Genomic DNA, 20,986 nt, shown 5'->3' with positions numbered 1-20,986 from the left:
ATTTAGGAACTTGTGCAGATTAAAGAGTTGGAAGACTTATCTCACTCTTTGTAAAAATAAACAAATATAAAGTGGCATGTACAGGGTGTCCCATGGGAAGTTGCTGAAACTAATCAGCTGTCATTTTTAAACGTATGCAGTTATTGAAAAAACAAAAATTGCGTTGGAAAGAGGAAAGTCTGCAGTTTTTAATGGATATAAATAAAATTTAGCAAAATGTTTGTATATCAGTTTATTTTATTAATGAAAACTATGCTAATAATCAAGTAAGCTAATGATAAATATTTTCAAGTGTGGACCATCTGAATTTGTACAAAAATCAATTCTTTTACGAAAACTTGTGAAAACTTTTTCTAACACGTCGTCTTTAATGTTTCTGACGACCTTTTTAATAGCCACTACTAAATCTGACACTGTTTCTGGATTTCCGGCATAACAATGGTCCTTAATGTATCCCCAAAGAAAGAAGTCACATGGATTTAAATCCGGCGAGTACGGTGGCCATTCTAGCCCCCCCTGGGCAAATTTGGGGTATCCCAGACCGATGACTCGATTGCCATAAACTTTATGAATTGTTTCGAAGACCTCCTGGGTTCGATGTGGTGTCGCTCCATCCTGCATGAAATGAAATCCTCTGACCAGGCCTCTTTTTTTTGCACGAGGGAAGAATTGTGTTTCGAGAAGCTGCTTGTAACTTTCACCAGTGACTGTTGATTCGAAGAATTGCAGATAAATTCCTTTTACCGAGATCGCAGCCCATGCTGTTATTTTTTGTCGATGTAAAGGTTTAGCCAGGGAAACGTTGGGATTTTCCGACCCCCAAAATCTATAATTTTGTTTATTAACATAACCATTTAGCCAGAAATGTGCTTCGTCCGTGTAAATTATCAATTTTGCATCAAGTTCTCCATCTTCAAACATTCCATTTATCGTCTTGCAGAATTCCACACGTTTCGTCATAGCGCGTTTGGTTAGCAATCGATGCGATGTTATTTTATAGGGATGCATTTTCAGGAAATGTTTTAAAATCCTGTGTAACGTTGTTTTGGATATTTCAAGAGCTTGGGCAGCTTTCCGAATGGAAGAATTTGGATTCTCTTCAAAATACTTCTTAATATCTTCAATGTTTTCTTCTGCAGCTACAGACACAGAAGGACCTGGCAGATCATGTCTACGGTCTTGGATAGTTCCATACTGCATAAAATTATCGATAATTCTGATAAAAATAACACAAAACATTATTTTAATGCAGATTTATTGCCAAAAAATGGAGTGACGTAACGCATACGTTTAAAGAAATAATAAATTCTAACCTTTTCAGCGTGTTTTCGCTCTTAACTTTATGTGTTCCGTATTTAGTACGAAACCCCCTGTAAGCATTGCTATAAACTTTTCCTCTGGAAAAGAAGCACTCGACAAGATAAATCTTTTCTTCCGTCGTCAGATTACTCATTTTGACGCGCACGGACTTGCATCTACCACAACCGGAATAAAACTGCGGACACTCAGATGAACGACCGTTAACCGTAAGACTCTTTCTGAAGTCACGGAGGGGAGAACCAATCGTTTACTTTCAGCAACTTCCCATGGGACACCCTACTTTTAACGCGTAATAGCTTCACTTCATCTCGCATGACGTTCAACAGGAAAAACGGTCAACGGGTGAACCATCGACAGGACACGACGGCTCCTCCTCTCGAGGTCCTCCCCGATGAAATTTGCATCGCGCAAACAAACGGAAACTGTTTCGCACGCTCGTGAAAGTAGCGTTTTAACGCCAGCGCTTTCCGCGTAGCTCGTAGGTTTCACCTAAAGCGTAAGTTCTCGCTTTAAGCTCATTCTCGGCGGTTCTTGTGTGCAACCTACCCCCGCGCTTCAGGAACACTCAATGCGTTGCGGGTTTGATATTACGGCTCAGCCGAACCTACCCACCTACACCTCTGCACAACCTGCACCCCCTCGCCTGGTCGTTGACCCATCGGCGTTTTCCGCTATTCCGTGTCTCCGCGTTATTCCACGCCGCCTGTTTTCGCCACCACCACCACTACCACTACTGCCACCATCACCGCCACCACCGCCACCACCATCACCACCGGCGAAACGCGGACCAACACGCCGTGAAATTTTCGGCATGCGGATTTCAGCACTCGATACGCATTAAGTAACGAGTCGATTATTATTAACTTCGGCCTACATCAGGCATCAGGCTGCCAGAAAAATGCAATAAAACAACTCGAAGAGAGGCCTTCCTGTTACCCGGATGTTTCGGGTGCAGCCGCGGTTTGAAAAATTCCCCGTTTCATGCTTTTTTAACGGGACTGCGTCGTGCGGACGCGCGAGCGGTTGATGCCTGGCGTGAACGTAAATATTAACGTTAAAAACATTTAAGTGGCGTCATGTCGCTGTAATAACGCACGCATAAATTACCGCGCGGGATTTAATACCGAAAGCGGATTAAGCAATTACGGGAGAGGGCAACAGGAGGAGAGGAGAATGAGGAGGAAGAGTTCGTCGCGTATAGCAATTTTTGCGAGGAAATCGCGCGTCGAGAGCGGCTTGATATAAATATTTATGTGTTTGTACCTCTTCTTCCGCACCGTGCGACCGGCTTTGTGCATAAATATTCATGCGCATAATATGAGTCCTGATGTGCAGTTCGGCCGACGGCATTCTAGATGCCGAGAGACTGAAGGTTGTTTCTAACTGACAGCCCTCCCCCCCCTATCGTATACGTGGAGTTAATTACCGCTGTAATATGCGTAAATATTACGTCTTTGTGCGGGAAGGAAAAAGGAAATCATTACCGAACATGAAAGTATGATATAATCAAGCGAAAAGATGGACACGCGTAGCGCAATTAATTGGCACCTTTACAATTTTCTTGATTAACGAACCGGACGATTATCTCGTTAGGAGTAATAAGCCCCCTAGATTTTACCGCAGACATCGCTCTTTGGTGAACGTAAATCACGCGTGTTTCACCTAAACGCGCGTAGCGTTTTGTTGTACGTTACGCTAAACGCTCGCACGGTGAATCGTTCTCATAATTAAACGAAACTCCGCGATTTCGCAGAGGGAAATAATACTTTAATGAGCCGTTTGCCCTAACGCAACCCTCCACGCTTCGCATTTCGGTGCATAATTGCGAACTACACGAACTATTGACGGATACTCAATAGCGTAACAGGATTAAAGCTAATTGTCAGCGCAGTAGTGCTTTTATACAACGGATACGTTTTCGCCGTGAACACACATAGCGAACACGAGTCGCGCGCCCCGCCTGCGCATGCATTATTTATAGTGGACCGGAAAATAGTCGCATTGAAGCCGGAAACCGGAAAATAGTCGCGCTAAAGCGCTCTTCGACAACGAGTAAATTCACGTCATGAATAAACACGCGTAGATATATGACTGCGACGCCCCCGTCCGCGATACATGAATATGATTATTATTGGGTTGGCCAAAAAGTAATTGCGTTTTTTTCCAATAGATGGACATACATGTCTTGAAATGTAACTAACTTCATTCTAAACTGCAAATTCATTATGTAGGTTAACAACTCACAGTTCAAGCTTGTTTTACAAAAAGAAAGTACACCATTTCGTTAACAATTGTTTCTTTGCCGTCGATTTCAAAATGGAAAATCAAAAAGAACATTTTCCTCATATTTTGTTTTATTACTTCCGAAAAGGGAAAAACGCTGTGCAACCTCATAAAAAGTTATGTCATGTATATGGCGAAGATGCTTTAAAACTGCGGCAGTGTCAAAATTGGTTTACTAAATTTCGATCTCGAGATTTTAATGTGAAAGATGCACCACGCTCAGGAAGGCCAATCGAAATTGATGATGACAAAATAAAGGCACCGATCGATTCCAATCGGCGTTTAACGACACGAGAGATTGCTGAGAATCTTAACATATCGAAATCGAGTGTTGAAAACCATTCAAAACGACTTGGATACATTAGTAAGCTCGATATTTGGGTACCACGTGACTTCAAGAAATTCATCTCACTGAGCGTATTGACATCTGCGATTCTCTTTTGAAACCTGAGGAAAATGATCCATTTTTGAAACGTATGATAAAAGGCGACGAAAAATGGATCGTCTACAACAACGTCAAACGAAAAAGATCGTGGAGCAAGCGTGATGAACCTGCTGAAAGCGCTTGAAAAGCAGATATTCACCAAAGAAAGATTATGCTGTCAGTCTGGTGGGACTTTAAAGGTATTGTGTATTTTGAGCTGCTTGCAAGGAATCAAACCATTAATTCAGACGTATACTGTCGTCAACTGGATAAATTAAATGATGCCATCAAACAGAAACGTCGAGAATTGGTGAATCGCAAAGGTGTTGTGTTTCACCATGATAACGCCAGACCACGTACAAGTTTGGTCACTCGTGAAAAATTGTTGCAGCTTGGATGGGATGTGTTACCACATCCACCATATTCGCCAGACCTGGCACCATCAGATTACCACTCGTTTCGTTCTTTGCAAAACGCCTTGAATGGTAAAACCTTTACTGCTGATGAGGATATCAAATCGTTGTTGGAATTGTTTTTTGCTGAAAAAGATAAGAACTTTTTTGAGCGCGGAATCATGAAGTTGCCGGAAAAATGGCAAAAGATAATCAAACAAAATGGACAATATATTGTTTAATAAAGTTTTTGTTTCCCATGAAACATTCGCCTTTTATTTATATAAAAAAAACGCAATTACTTTTTGGCCAACCCAATATATGGCGAAGATGCTTTAAAACTGCGGCAGTGTCAAAATTGGTTTACTAAATTTCGATCTGGAGATTTTAATGTGACAGATGCACCACGCTCAGGAAGGCCAATCGAAATTGATGATGACAAAATAAAGGCACTGATCGATTCCAATCGGCGTTTAACGACCCGAGAGATTGCTGAGAATCTTAACATATCGAAATCGAGTGTTGAAAACCATTCAAAACGACTTGGATACATTAGTAAGCTCGATATTTGGGTACCACGTGACTTCAAGAAATTCATCTCATTAAGCGTATTGACATCTGCGATTCTCTTTTGAAACGTGAGAAAATGATCCATTTTTGAAACGTATGATAACAGGCGACGAAAAATCGATCGTCTACAACAACGTCAAACGAAAAAGATCGTGGAGCAAGCGTGATGAACCTGCTGAAAGCGCTTGAAAAGCAGATATTCACCAAAGAAAGATTATGCTGTCAGTCTGGTGGGACTGTGTATTTTGAGCTGCTTGCAAGGAATCAAACCATTAATTCAGACGTATACTGTCGTCAACTGGATAAATTAAATGATGCCATCAAACAGAAACGTCGAGAATTGGTGAATCGCAAAGGTGTTGTGTTTCACCATGATAACGCCAGACCACGTACAAGTTTGGTCACTCGTGAAAAATTGTTGCAGCTTGGATGGGATGTGTTACCACATCCACCATATTCGCCAGACCTGGCACCATCAGATTACCACTCGTTTCGTTCTTTGCAAAACGCCTTGAATGGTAAAACCTTTACTGCTGATGAGGTTATCAAATCGTTGTTGGAATTGTTTTTTGCTGAAAAAGATAAGAACTTTTTTGAGCGCGGAATCATGAAGTTGCCGGAAAAATGGCAAAAGATAATCAAACAAAATGGACAATATATTGTTTAATAAAGTTTTTGTTTCCCATGAAACATTCGCCTTTTATTTATATAAAAAAAACGCAATTACTTTTTGGCCAACCCAATATATGGCGAAGATGCTTTAAAACTGCGGTAGTGTCAAAATTGGTTTACTAAATTTCGATCTGGAGATTTTAATGTGAAAGATGCACCACGCTCAGGAAGGCCAATCGAAATTGATGATGACAAAATAAAGGCACCGATCGATTCCTATCGGCGTTTAACGACACGAGAGATTGCTGAGAATCTTAACATATCGAAATCGAGTGTTGAAAACCATTCAAAACGACTTGGATACATTAGTAAGCTCGATATTTCGGTACCACGTGAGCTCAAAGAAATTCATCTCACTAAACGTATTGACATCTGCGATTCTCTTTTTAAACGTGAGAAAATGATCCATTTTTGAAACGTATGATAACAGGCGACGAAAAATCGATCGTCTACAACAACGTCAAACGAAAAAGATCGTGGAGCAAGCGTGATGAACCTGCTGAAAGCGCTTGAAAAGCAGATATTCACCAAAGAAAGATTATGCTGTCAGTCTGGTGGGACTGTGTATTTTGAGCTGCTTGCAAGGAATCAAACCATTAATTCAGACGTATACTGTCGTCAACTGGATAAATTAAATGATGCCATCAAACGGAAACGTCGAGAATTGGTGAATCGCAAAGGTGTTGCGTTTCATCATGATAACGCTAGACCACGTACAAGTTTGGTCACTCGTGAAAAATTGTTGCAGCTTGGATGGGATGTGTTACCACATCCACCATATTCGCCAGACCTGGCACCATCAGATTACCATTCGTTTCGTTCTTTGCAAAACGCCTTGAATGGTAAAACCTTTACTGCTGATGAGGATATCAAATCGTTGTTGGAATTGTTTTTTGCTGAAAAAGATAAGAACTTTTTTGAGCGCGGAATCATGAAGTTGCCTGAAAAATGGCAAAAGATAATCAAACAAAATGGACAATATATTGTTTAATAAAGTTTTTGTTTCCCATGAAACATTCGCCTTTTATTTATATAAAAAAAAACGCAATTACTTTTTGGCCAACCCAATACATTACAGGTACTTGTAATAAAATTACACTTGTGTCAAAATTATTCCGAAGCAGTATCTCTTCCGTTCTTTCGTATCGAAACGTGCGTGTGATCAATAACGTTTCATCGCTCCGCCAAGAGCGTAAACTAAAGCGTTTAAAATGAAACTTGAGGAAATGGGCAATGTCATCCTCACATTACCTCAAAATTTCGTTACCACTGATGTAAATACCGCAGCAAGCGGAATTACCGCAAGTACAAGTTAAACTAGACAAAATTAACTAGCGAAAATTGACCAGGTTACTTGCCGCTAAACAAATGTCAAAGGGCAACGCGGCGTTGGGCGCGGCGCGAACGCGACCGAACGACGCTTATCGATAATGTCAATTATTCCAATTATTCCGCTCATTATATTTCTATATAATCAAACCAATAAATATATTAGATAGACGTGCCGGATAGAACGTTATTACCGCTCGCGCGGCTGGTGTTATCCAATTTTTCGTTGGCCGTCGTCCGTTAAATTAGCCGCGTGCTACGAAGCCATTTATTTCGGTGTGGCCGAAATCACCTAATTTTATATTATAATTGCAAACCGAGCTGACGCTAATACCCGCCGCCCGGACCCCGTGACGGACGGCCGTTTGAAATAATTAGGCCCCTAATTACGTCGCATCGCATTCTCTAATTGAGCACGGCGCACGTGTCGCGCGTGAGCGCGCGTGACGCCCGCCTGTCGGAAGCGGCGCCGGGGGGTGGTTAGCGCGTTAAGTGGCTGCGATGAAATATAAAATATGCTTGTTAACACGATAGCTCCCCTCAAAACTCATCTTGAAGATCATTTTAAGGACATAAGATGACATTTTTCGGAAAAATGTTTCAGACAAAAGTTACTTACTTTTCGATGGAGAATAAGAATCTACAATAAAAAGTTGGGGTTTCAATTTAAGAAATTGAAGGTGATCTTCGCGTGACCTTCAAACGACTATTCAAGGTCAAACCAATGGTATCATCTTATGTCCCCCTCGAAATCGTGACATGTCTGTCTGAAACATTTTTTCGTATCTCTTAGTTTTTTAAAAAATCGATTGTATAAATTAAAATGGGCCACCCTGTATATACACGCAGTTCTCCCATCCTTCCTCCCTTCTCTCGTTCCCTTCTTCTCGTCCTTTTGTCCTTTCGCCTTCCGTACGTACCCCGAACGTGTGGCCCTTGACATCTCTCCCACACGTCTGCCATCTTTTCCCATTCCCGCGCGCACGTAATTCGCAGCCGTGAACCGTGTCGCCTGCATCCTATTTTGCCGTAATTGGCGGCCGCCTTTGTCTCCGTGAACACCGATACGCCAAGTCGGAAGAACGATGCGAACCGATGGCGCTTCCGCCCGGCGGAGCTTATATCCCGTTAGGGATTGCGCGAGTATCGAGGTATCGATTCGACAGGATGGATGTGTCGAGCGCGGTTTGAGCGAGGAGAGTGCACGTCAGCGGTCGGGGATTCCTAATGCTTGGAATATCGTCACTTCTGTGCCTTTCTTTACGAGATTGTGTTATGCTAAAGTTTCAGGATATTTCAGATTGTTGCGAGTTTGTTTTTTTTCAAGTCAAGTTTGTTACAAATCGCGCGGAGAACAATAAAGTTCCCCGAAAAACAGCGCATTATTTTTCTATCTCATGACGCTCGTCTGTACTCTTTCAGAAGAATTTTCTGCTCTTTCCTTCGAAACTGTTGCACGCTTTAGACATTTACGGACATTTATCCAGACAAGTCACAATTTCGAAGAAGCTTATCCAAGGTCTGTTTCTTTCTTGTTTCCCGTTGGTTTCTTTTCATTCTTGCTGAGACAACAATACTCTGTACCAGCATCTCTCCAACAATAGAACGACAATAGATAACATCCGCTTTCCCGTGTTCGGCACTTTCCTCATCCCTTCGACGCAAGGGTATCTAACGGAAGGGAAAATAGGATCGACTTGGAGTGCGCGCGGAATGTCCGTGAGAATACAAGTAGAACGATCGATTGTTTACGCGGCTGGTTTGAAAGAGGATCAGGTAGACGCCTAAGCAGACTTCCGTCCCGCGTTATCCTTAACGAGTTACCGGAAAGTTTCTGTAAGAGAACCCCTGGGAGAGCCTGGGCGCGCAGGAAGGTGACTCGGAAACGAGGAAAGGGGTGAGTCGAGGGCGAGGGTTGGGGGTGAGAGTTCCAGGACGAAGGAGGAGCGAGAAGCTTCCTGCAAAGAATATAAACAATGCGTTTTAATTAGAGCCCCTCGCCCCGATGAATGCACAATTGTTGCCTCCGGGGAGCTTTACACTCCGCCCTGACGCCAGCCTCCACGTTTCCATCTCTGCTTCCGGTAGGTAACGCTGCGTGCCGTGTATATCAGATGCCCCTGACGTGGATAAAACTAATTTCTTCACTCGCCCCGGAAGGCCGAGGAGGGGCTGCTGGGGCTTGCGATTCATTTTTGCTGCATACTAATAGCGCCGCGGCCGCGTATTACGACGTTGTCTAATTTCTATTCAGCGGACGTCCGAGCGCAGTAACGTAAATCGAATCGATCGTTTTCTCCTTCTCTCACCCTCTTACCCTTCCCCCTTGTCCAAGTGTCATACGTTCATTAAGAAGTCAAACGGATCATTTTTCTGCATCAGCTCGTCGCAACCTGCCACGAAAATACACGCGAGGGGAGGAAATCCCACAATAATCGACGGTAAACGTGCCTTTTACGCGACAATAATTCCAGCTAGCCATATTGCCATCATACCGCCGACTTGAAGGCGACGCGTGTATGCGTGCGTGAACCCAAAGGACCCGGAAGCCGATGGCGTGTGAGACACACGTGACCGGCTTACATAACGCGGCGCCCATTGTAATGCACGATGACAACGTCGTGCGTTAGCTCCGGGTTCGATGGTGACGGTGTGTTGCTATGCTGGTCCCCTCATCGTTGCAGACCTCGCTGGTATTCCACGATAAGGCGATAATCAATGGCTGATCCGCATCGCTCGCGACAGCGACAGTATACACTGCAGCTGATCCCCAAAATTTTTCAGCCTCAAATCCCCCCGATCTAATCGACACCCTTTCGATACCCGTTTTGCATATCAATGAACTTTTGGTGATTCAAGAGAACATGAAAAGCTTGAGCAATAATTTCTCATACTAATCAGAAATTTAAAATACTGTTGCAGGCGCAGAGAACGTCGAGCGAGGATTGCCAGCCGAAGGAAACGCGACGCGCTCGAAGGAAATCGACGGAAAACAGGTATAGCAGAATATTCCCTCACACATCGTGGCGCCCTAGATTTTTCCGAGAGATTATCCGAGACGATTTGCGCGTCCGACGACGCGGATAAATCGCTAGAGCAAACTACCGCCGCGGGCCGATTGCGTAATTATTTTTAATCTAACGCGCGCGCGACAGCCGCGCTTATCGCGCGCTTCCGCCAGTAATATCGTGCCATATACGTGCGTAATGCCCGGGTTATTATTCTCGCAGGGAACGACAATGAGGCATGAAAACTTAACTGGACCATAAAGGGCCAGCGAGCGGGTGCGGCTTCAGCGCCGCTTTACGAGCCACCCTATCTGCGAATCGTCGCGCTTCACGAACTAGTTTTCATGAAGCAACAACGAACAAGCGAACGAACGAATGGCCCGCGAGTCACTGACCACAAACGAACGCCATTCTCCCGCGCGCCTGTATTACGGTCAGTGATAAACCCCAAGAATATGGCTCCGCGTGCGCGCGCGCTCGAAAAGCACCCCCTCACGCGCGACAACCTCCCGAGCGCTGCCAAATGTCGGCCGACAATATTGAAAACGACCCGGCACTTTTGGCATCGAGACATCGTTGCAACGCCCGCACCCCATCGCACATGTAATAATACCGTCGCCAGAGCGTTTTTATGGTATGATGTGATTTGGATGTTATGGTCGATGAAAGTGCTACAGAAGTGCGGTGTGCGTGATATTTATTGTTACTTCAATTAGCCAAGAGAACATTGGCTGTAATGTCATTGTGCAACAAGAAAGATCCAAGACTCGAGAAAGGCATCTGTAAGATCTGGAAAGATAGTCGAGACTGACAGGTCGTATAGAGGATCGGAATGAAAACAAGTTGATCACAACAGTGGGAGTATTGGCCGTACAGCCTAAGACCTAGGCGTGTGAACCAGGGATCCCAGAGAGTTCGAGTTTAAATCTAAGCCAGTCTCCTAGTTATTTTTCGCCTCTTACAATTCAGAAGTGGGATAAAATCCGCTACCCCTCGAAGACAGTTGAGATTCATCCGCTACCCCTCGGAGAGGAGGGAGTTGAGAAGCAGCTGGCCGGTAGTGAAGCCTGAACATGGAGGTCGGGTCGGACTCAGAGGAGTGAACCAACATGGAGATTGGGAAGGACTCAGAGGAGTGAACCAACATGGAGATTGGGAAGGACTCAGAGGAGTGAACCAACATGGAGGTTGGGAGGGACTCAGAAGAGTGAACCAAAAATGGAGGTTGGGAGGGACTCAAGTGGAGTGAACCAACGATTTGGAGACATTCGGGGACGAATGTAATGTCAGGCTGGTCGAGCTGTAAGATCTGGAAAGATAGTCGAGACTAACAGGTCGTATAGAGGATCGGAATGAAAACAAGTTGATCACAACAGTGGGAGTATTGGCCGTACAGCCTAAGACCTAGGCATGTGAACCAGGGATCCCAGAGAGTTCGAGTTTAAATCTAAGCCAGTCTCCTAGTTATTTTTCGCCTCTTACAATTCAGAAGTGGGATAAAATCCGCTACCCCTCGAAGACAGTTGAGATTCATCCGCTACCCCTCGGAGAGGAGGGAGTTGAGAAGCAGCTGGCCGGTAGTGAAGCCTGAACATGGAGGTCGGGACGGACTCAGAGGAGTGAACCAACATGGAGATTGGGAAGGACTCAGAGGAGTGAACCAACATGGAGGTTGGGAGGGACTCAGAAGAGTGAACCAAAAATGGATGTTGGGAGGAACTCAGAAGAGTGAACCAAAAATGGAGGTTGGGAGGGACTCAAGTGGAGTGAACCGACGATTTGGAGACATTCGGGGACGAATGTAATGTCAGGCTGGCCGAGCTGTAAGATCTGGAAAGATAGTCGAGACTAACAGGTCGTATAGAGGATCAGAATGAAAACAGGTTGATCACAACAGTAGGAGTATTGGCCGTACAGCCTAAGACCTAGGCGTGTGAACCAGGGATCCCAGAGAGTTCGAGTTCAAATCTAAGCCACTCTCCTAGTTATTTTTCGCCTCTTACACATCTATCTGACTCGATCGGCGTTTGTGTCAACAATATTATATTTTATTTCTGAGCTGCATATTAACGCGACGGCCAATAAAATTCATGACTAGTAGATGCATCAGTTTTTAGTACTCGCGCATTCCCCATTTGATGTCGCAGTATCGCGTATAAAAGCATCGTGAAATAAATATCTGCACTACGGTCTTTTCGCGTTTAAACGCTGCGAATCTCGCAACGACGGAGATTAGAGATTTAAATCAATTCTTTCCAGCAACGACGCGAGAGAGTCGTGCGGTGCCCTTTGCCGCCTTTGTCCGCCCTTCTTCGTTGGTTCGTCTCGGCGAATTTCTTAGTCTGTTGCGCGAGCGGGGATTGAATTGTTGCCGCGTTATTGTACATATTGCGCGGCGTTATAGCCCTTGGAATTGGGTCAACAGTTAACGATCGGTATCCAGGCTACGAGTCAAGCCCACCTACGCGAATGCAGGCGTCGTTCTATCAACACGAAAGATAATCGCTTTTGGTGGACGATTCCCCGGCGCGCTATCGATTACCAATACTTTCCACGTTCCACCGAAGAAAATAATTAACTCTATAAACCACGAGACGTCGTATATACCTACCGCGGGATTTAATTCAGGCAGCCCGTGCAACGCTATCGCGTTCGGCGCTCACAAAGGCGGAGAAATTAATTCCCAAGTATACTCAAAACACTCGCGCTACTTCTCGTCATATAATTGATCGCGAGGGATCTTAGACTTAGGAATCCTTTAATATCAAGCATATACAGTTTCAAGCTTGAGAAGATATACCTTCACCAATCCTTTGTTCACGGTTGTCAGGTACCTCGTTAATGAAAGACATTGATTTTCAGTTTCTGCTCTGGTAATCTACTCTTGCATTTTATTACTCTTGCGGTGAGTGATAAAAGGAGAAAATATCCAAATAGACGGAAAGATTCACATTTCTTAGACGATCAGTGCAGCCCACGTAGAAATTGCCGAGGTTGTTTAACTGGCCCAATATTAACCTAGTATTGGTAGCCCAGAGTACGGCAGCGGCGTTACACTCCAGTGTCGGATCTGTACTGGCACAATACTGGCGGCCAGTACGCAAAGAGTTGGCAGACAGTCTTGTCCCAGTACTTATTAAAAACCGGGCCATTATAAAATACAGACATGGACCAGTACTGGTTGCGAGACAGGCCATGCTTCGGCAACCGACGCAGACCCAGCATTCGACTACATACATTGCCGATAATATATAACTAGCAACACAGGCGCGCGCTACGCGCGCTATTTTATTTTTCAATATTCACTGAATGGCGAAGTGTGCATTTTTTTTAAAGAGGATGTTGGAGGATTCTTTTCGAGGAGCATAGCCCAGGGCAGATTATCTGACGACTCGGTAATAACAAAATTCGTAACAAAAAACTGATTTAAAATAACTTAACACAACAGTCATTGGACTACATACATTGCCGATAATATATAACTAGTAACACAGGCGCGCGCTACGCGCGCTATAAATACAATAAGAAATAAAAAAAATAATATAATAAATACAATTGTCAATATAACCGCACCGACAGTCACTATGACATTCTGACATTCGCAACACGAAGTTCAAGTCACACGAAATTCGTCGCGGAAAAGTGGCTTCAATATTCGATAAAAAAGAACTTCACGAAGTTAACACGCCTTTTTTAGAATAGGATTATAACAATATATTGATTCACCAGCGACCGATAGATGGCCAGATCAGGCGTGACGTTCTCGCTAGAAACATTTGCGTTATCACGTATAAATAACCATCCGGAAAACCGATTTAACATCTTTTTCTTTTAAACGCGATATTAATTCACGCGACATTTACAAAATGATTTTACTAATGTTGTTTGCATTAGTCTTTGTTTATAATATTTAAGTCACAAATACAAATAGTACAAAATATTAGGTTGTTCATTAAGTTCTGCGGTGTTTTTGCTCTAAATTAAAACATAAATCTATTGTACTTACACATTTATTCAATCTAGAATGTATTGTCCATCTTGATCGACCACCTTCTGCCAACGTTCTGGAAGGGACATAATGCCGCGTTTGTAGAAGTCGCGCGACTTCTGCGCGAAAAAGTCCTCCAAGTACGTTTGAATATCGTCCACTGAATTAAAGCGCTGCCCGTCGAGATTGTTTTGGAGTGACCGGAACAGATGGTAATCCGACGGCGCAAGGTCTGGGGAGTACGATGGGTGGTGCTGCATGACTTCCCAGCTAAAGCACTTCAACTTCTTCTTGGTCACCAAAGCAGTGTGTGGTTTGACGTTGTCGTGGTGGAAGACAACGCCCTTCCTGTTCGCCAATTCCGGCCGCTTCTCCGCCACTGCCTGCTTCAATTTTTCTAACTGAGCGCAATACTTCTCGGCGTCGATGGTCTGACCGCGCGGAAGCAGCTCGAAGTACAGGACGCCTCGCCAATCCCATCACACACTCAGCATCACTTTCTTCGGATGCAAATCCGCTTTGGCAACCGATTGTGACGACTCACCCGGACTGCACCATGACCGCTTGCGTCGAATGTTGTTATATACCACCCATTTTTCATCTCCCGTGACCACCCGTTTGAGAAAGGCCTCCAGCGAGTTCCATTTCAGCAGGGATTCACAGATCATGACGCGGTCCAAAATGTTCTTTTCGGTGAGCTCGTGAGGGACCCAAACATCTGCTTTTTTCGACATCCCAAGCCGTTTTAATCGCTGCGCAACCGTTGTATGGGCGATGTCGAAGCGCTCCGCGATCTCCCGCGTCGTCAGGTGTCGGTCTGCTTTGATTGCGGCCACGATTTGGTCGTCGTCAGTGGTGGATGGACGACCGGAGCGAGCAGCATCGGAGACGTTCACATCTCCGGAACGAAAGCGCGCAAACCAACGCTGACAAGTGTCAGAGCTTATGGCCGAGTCCCCGTACACGCCACATATCTCACGTTGTGCGTCCGTCGCTTTTACTCCTTTGCGGAAGAAAAATAGCAAAATGTGCCGAACATGCACCTTTTGATCCTCCATTTTCAATGAATAGCGCGTACACACAACACGTCAAAACACAACAAAGACTCTGGCGAAATGTCAAGCGTTGTCTAGCCTGTCACGGAGTATGCGGTAATCCGCGGTTCAGGCGATGCATGCTATCTTTTTCAATGGACAAACGCTATCTATCGAGAAAACCGCAGAACTTAATGAACAACCTAATACATATTATATACAGGGTGTTTCCTAAGTAAGTAGACAAACTGAAGGAGGATATTCCTTGGCTTATTTTAAGAAGAAAAGGTCATATAAACATATGTCCTAAACTGCTTTGTTTTCCAAAAAAAGTACATCGCTGTTTTCGTTCACTTTTCGGATAACGTGCTTTTGCAGTACGAGTCAACAGCGGTGGGGATGGAGTGGGGATGGTCTCGCGGCGCCGCAAGTGAACACTCGTTTCAGACTGCGCCGCGCGGCCGCTGCGAGACCATCCCCACTCCATCCCCACCGCTGTTGACTCGTACTGCAAAAGCACGCTATCCGGCATCACTGCTATCACGTTATCTTTGACGCAAACTTTATAGTTCCTATTAAGTTTAGTAATTTTATTAATTATGGTAAATTGCACAAACGCCGAAATGACAGATATGCATTTCGTATACGGTCTTGCTAATGGAAAATGAAAAGTGAACGAAAACAGTGATGTACTTTTTTTTGGAAAACAAAGCAGTTTAGGACATATGTTTATATGACCTTTTCTTCTTAAAATAAGCCAAGGAATATCCTCCTTAAGTTTGTCTACTTACTTAGGAAACACCCTGTATATATATATAAAATACATTTATACATTAATACATTAATTGGTCCACTTCTATGCCCAATGCTGGTGCAGTTATTTACCCAATACTGGTCCATGTATTATTGCCAGTGTCGGATCAGTACTGGCAATTAAGTACGGCATGGCGTTACACTCCTGTGTCGAATCTGTACTGGCACAATACTGCCACGATGGCAAACGGTACAGTCCCAGTATTGGACCGTTTTGAAATTTCTACGTGGGGGGATCAACATCCCGCGAAGCACGTGTCGCGTTGAAATTTCAATCTCAACAAAGAGCCGTAGGCAAGAGAGGCAGAAACAGAGAACGGACACGGGTAACGAGAGGCGAAGAGAATCACGTCATATCCGCGGCACCGACGCGCGACGTCGGGACGCGACCGCGACGGCTGCAGAAATTAATGTGAATCTCATTTCCACGCCACGGATACGCCGGTATTGTCTTACGTGTTTCATCCTCCTCGCTTCTCGCCTTAATCCCGCGTAACTCGAGTATCCGCGTCTCGTCGCAATCTCGCGAGATCAGAGAGGGAGGAACAAACGGGGGAGCGTTCGATCGGCCTTTTGCTGATCAGGCGGGATCGCGAGGTCGTATTATACGCGATGAGAGGAAAGTGTCGACAAGGGCGGCGATGCCGTCCATGCGATGCGGTAAATAAACGTGCGATTAATTAACATCGGTGCGCGCGATCTGTCGCCCGATGCCGACGTAAATCAACGACGACGAGAATATAATAATTGAGAATCGACGAGCGCGCGAGCGCATACGCCCGCACTCCTAATTGATATATCGTCAAGTTTTTGTCGGTCGCTGATGATTTATCGCGAATGGTTGAGAAGCAAGAGAGAGAGAGAGAGAATTGCTGCGATTGCACCGCGGTTACGCACGTTCATCGGGTGTTCATGTTAGCAGAATGGATTCGTTTTCGCTGTTCTCGCCACACGAGAGAAATGGCATTTTCAGCAAGGGCTGCAGCGATCGCCATCGCGCTTTATAAATCACTTTCTACGCGAAACGCAAAATTGTTTCGCCGCGACCCGCACGCGTTTGCAATTGACTCCCTGATACGAGGGCTTAATTAGTATTTTGCAATTAATTCGGCACACGTTCGCATTTTTCGTCCGCTAATTATGCAACAAAATGTGATTAACACCGATGCATGACGCAATGCCAATTAAATCAACGCTCCAACCGCGTTGAATAAAATCTCATTTTGCCCAACACGTGACGCGTTTTATTGTGTTACCCTCAAAGACACGGAATTCGCCGCGGCGGCATTGTGTGAACGCTCGCGAATTCAACAGCACCGGCTGCAAATCTGCAAATGTCATTTTATCGCCTGCTAAACAAAGACAATAAAGAAATTAGAACAATTACGTAACTGTAAAAATCAGCATGATCCCGCCATTTTCACATCGCACGAGGTGGCCATGACATTCGCCTCCATGGAACGGATACAATCAACGATGCATCCTTTGAAATCTCCATCATGCTTATTACTCGCGTCGCCGTACTTTTTGCGGAAAGTATTGTATTAGGTTGGTCAAAAAGTCTTTTCGTATTTTATGTAAAAAGGAAACACTTGTTTTTCACAAAACGCACTTTTATTGTAATCATCAATATAGTCTCCGCCTCGTCTAATGACCTCCTCCCATCGATCTACAAGCTTGAAAATTCCGTCCTTGAAAAAGGCACTAGTCTTGGAATTAAAGAAAAGATTCAACTCTCTTTGGACTTTGTCTGCCGAAGCGATTTTTTTCCGTTAAGAAAATTTTGCAGGGATCTAAAAAGATGATAGTCGGATGGCGCGAGGTCAGGAGAGTATGGTGGGTGCTCGAGAAGTTCCCAATTAAGCTCTCCGATTTTTCTCAACGTGAGGGCACTCACATGAGGACGAGCGTTGTCCTGGTGGAAGAGGATACCTTTACGATTGACAAGTTGGGGTCGGAGTTCCTTGAGTTTTGTCTGAACTATTTCCAATTGCTGACAGTAGAGGTCCGTATTGACAGTTTGATTTCTTGGTAGGAGCTCATAGTAGACAATTCCGCGCACATCCCACCACACACTTAACATGATCTTCTGCCCGTGGATATTCCGCTTTGGAGTCCTCTGAGCTGAACTTCCGAACTCACACCAACTTCTTTTTCGTACCACGTTATCATAAAAGATCCATTTTTCGTCGCACGTAATTAATCGATCAAGAAAAGGTTCGTTGCGATGTCCGTTGAGTAGTGTAACGCACTTGGAGATGCGATCAAGCTTATTCCTCTCGCTCAATGCATGCGGTACCCATTTGTTCAATTTTGACACAAAGCCAAGTTGGTGGAGGCTGTTGATGATGGTTCCGTGAGATACTCCGAATTCTGCCTCGAGCTCGCGAGTGGTAATATCCGGGGTTTCTTTGACTCTGCTTCGCAAGCGCGCTTTGTCGATGACCGAAGGCCTTCCGGACCTGGGCTCATCCTCCAGGTTAAAATCACCATTTCGAAATTTTTCAAACCAAAATTGGCATGACCTAACGGTAATCACATCTTGTCCAAAAACTTCACATAAATTTCGATGGGCTTGAGACGCATTCGTGCCCCTTTTAAACTCATACAACAAAATTGGCCTATTTGTTGTTTTGAAAGCTCCATTTTGCGATTTTTTTATAACCTCACAATAGCTCACAGGCGCTCTACGTCTGCAACAGTTTGTACAGCGAGGTTAGGTGAATTTAAAACAATCACCCTTTCCCCTCCCTTTCATGGTTTGCTTTGAATGCAGGCGCGCAAAGTAGAGCGCCTCAAAATACGAAAAGACTTTTTGACCAACCTGATATGTCGCGAGACACGCGGAAGATACACGCTCACGTAAAATGTGGTCATACGTGCCGCGGACCTGTAATGCGGTAAAGGCTTTATTTTATTCACATGCACCCTCTCACCCCCTCCGAGTACCCGCTATCGTGGTGAGATACACGGGCGATATTGCGGCGCGCGCTTGCGAGCGAAGTACTATAAATGCATCGGGAGTAAATGCACGAATGTAGACCTTCCACGGTGCACGGTGGAGGGCAGGGGGCAGGGGGGTTGGCATGAAGCTCGCGTTTTCCACAACCCCCAGGTGCATCAACGGGTCCTGTGGCAATGCCGACGGAGGCAGATGAGGCGGAGGAGTCGGAGAAACCGAGGAGACGGGGAGGGATGGTAATATAACGCGAGGAATAGAACTCGGTAGACTCGGTTAATTAACGAAGCCCACATGGGACAGGCCCGTGCTCTGTCCAGGCTGCCACATCCTCCTCTTCCTCTGTCCTCGCGCCTCCTACACCCTATCCTCCTCTCGCCATCTCTTCCATCGGTGTCATCCCTTCTCTCCTCCCCTCGTTTCTGCTCGCTCCAACTGCCTCGAATGCGCCTGTAGGGTTGTGCGTAAATAACTGTACACCCTTATCCGGCTTTGGAGAGGGGGCAAGGAAACGGGGTGGTAGATAAAGTCTGGGCCGTGCAACGGAAGAGGAGACCGTGGCTGGGGAAAGATCTGTCCGGTCGCGCTTAATTAAAGAAATTCTCGTTTACTCCCGGTCACTTCCGAAACCGCGCGGTGCACTTTGCGTTCTCCGTGTTACTCGGATACGGTATGTGGATAATTTGTGCCCGGACGGAGGTCCGGGGGACCGGACCCGGGAATTTCTGACGAGCGGCCAGGCACGCGATACAACGTGCGCGGTATGATAGTTCCGGCGACGATCGGGATGCGGCTCTTCCAAGGGAAAACGGATAAGCGGGTAGTCGGACAGGAGACACGATATTCCCGCCTTCGGAATTTCATTTCGTACAAACGAAATCGCGTCGACGAATTCTACGGATCTGAGCTGGTACCCGTGAAAACGACGCTTTGTGATCATTTTCGCATTCGGGGAATTCCCAAATGAGAGAATGATTTATTCTTTGCGATTGTACTCGTGTTTTCGTCACAAACAGCTGGAATGCTAAACTCGCAGTCGATGTCTATCTGATATCAATAAAACTCTTGCAAAAATACAGTTTTCATTCATTTCGTGGAATAAATTTGTTAAATTTATATTTTAATTATACTTTCAAATCCGGCGAACGAACAATTGTACGCGACAGTCCTTTTCCCCTCGGCACAGGCACAATCACCGACCACTTCGCATTTACTTTCGTGCCCCTCCTCGATCGAGATTTAATTCCCCACAGGTCGAATTAAACGAAACGTCAGTGAACCGTCTACGTGACGTTCCACGTGGTCGACGCAGGATCGTTGCCCCGTCCTGGCGAACGCCGGGGCATTGAGCGAAGGGAGAAATAATAGTGGATGGGAGTGCAAAATAAACAGCGAAACATTTGTGCGGGACAGTCGAACGGATAGACGGGCGAAGCAGGGTGAACCGACGGCTGTGTGGAACCGGATAGCCGCGTCGCTACTGTCTGAAAGACGAACGTCCTTCAATTATCCGTACGCCGTACTCCGCCGCAGTATTCGCGGCTGGTAACGAGTCCTAGGTGTAAAACATGTCCGTACTAAACGTTCCTCGTGATGTTGCGCTTGAATTGCGAGCGCAACATGGATTTGTCCTCTCCGCGCGAGGAACAATCGCGTGCTCGCGACGATCACGTACGATATGTTGAATGCATAAATGCATAAATAATATTTTACGTATTTTTCTAGTATTATTTCATCGAATTATCGCATATCGAATTAATCCCCGAAATATTTCTTCAGGTCCTGTATTACTCGTGCGGAACGAACGTCATCGCGGATAATATAAATACGCAAAATACGAGGGACGTGATAAATATATGCCACTATGTGTGCAATCTATTTTACAAGATCCGTGACAGATCCTTCCGCAAACATGCGCGCGCAACTGCATTAACGTTGAAACATTGTTATTTCGAAAAAAAGAAAAATGTCCGATTCTTTTCACCCAGATTTTTATTACGCAAAGAGCAGTATATTTTTTCATTGTGCTTGGATATATTGCTCTTACGAGCGATAAACCCTAGCGTCATTTCGACGGAGGACGAGACGGTCAAGGAGGCGTGAATTATGAGGTCACGCAGAATGTTATATTATACCTATAAATTGTCATTTTCGGATTTTGTGAGTCACCGCCCTCTCCCCCCGCCCAGTGCCA

The 20,986-nt window shown here is 45.1% G+C and overlaps 1 protein-coding gene across 1 annotated transcript; it reads right to left on the bottom strand.

The window, feature by feature from the left end:
• Window positions 1-17,562: 17,562 nt before the first annotated feature.
• LOC105280185 (histone-lysine N-methyltransferase SETMAR-like) lies at window positions 17,563-18,710 on the bottom strand. Its single transcript, XM_011340497.2, has 2 exons — window positions 18,658-18,710; window positions 17,563-18,358 (listed from the first exon to the last, which is right to left on the bottom strand). Exons 1-2 carry the CDS (start codon window positions 18,708-18,710, stop codon window positions 17,563-17,565), a joined length of 849 nt encoding a protein of 282 aa, XP_011338799.2.
• Window positions 18,711-20,986: the final 2,276 nt, after the last annotated feature.

Source organism: Ooceraea biroi, chromosome 13 (assembly GCF_003672135.1).
Source record: "Ooceraea biroi isolate clonal line C1 chromosome 13, Obir_v5.4, whole genome shotgun sequence".
In the NCBI taxonomy this organism is placed as follows: Eukaryota; Metazoa; Arthropoda; class Insecta; order Hymenoptera; family Formicidae; genus Ooceraea; species Ooceraea biroi.
This window is presented reverse-complemented; position numbering and strand designations above follow the sequence as displayed.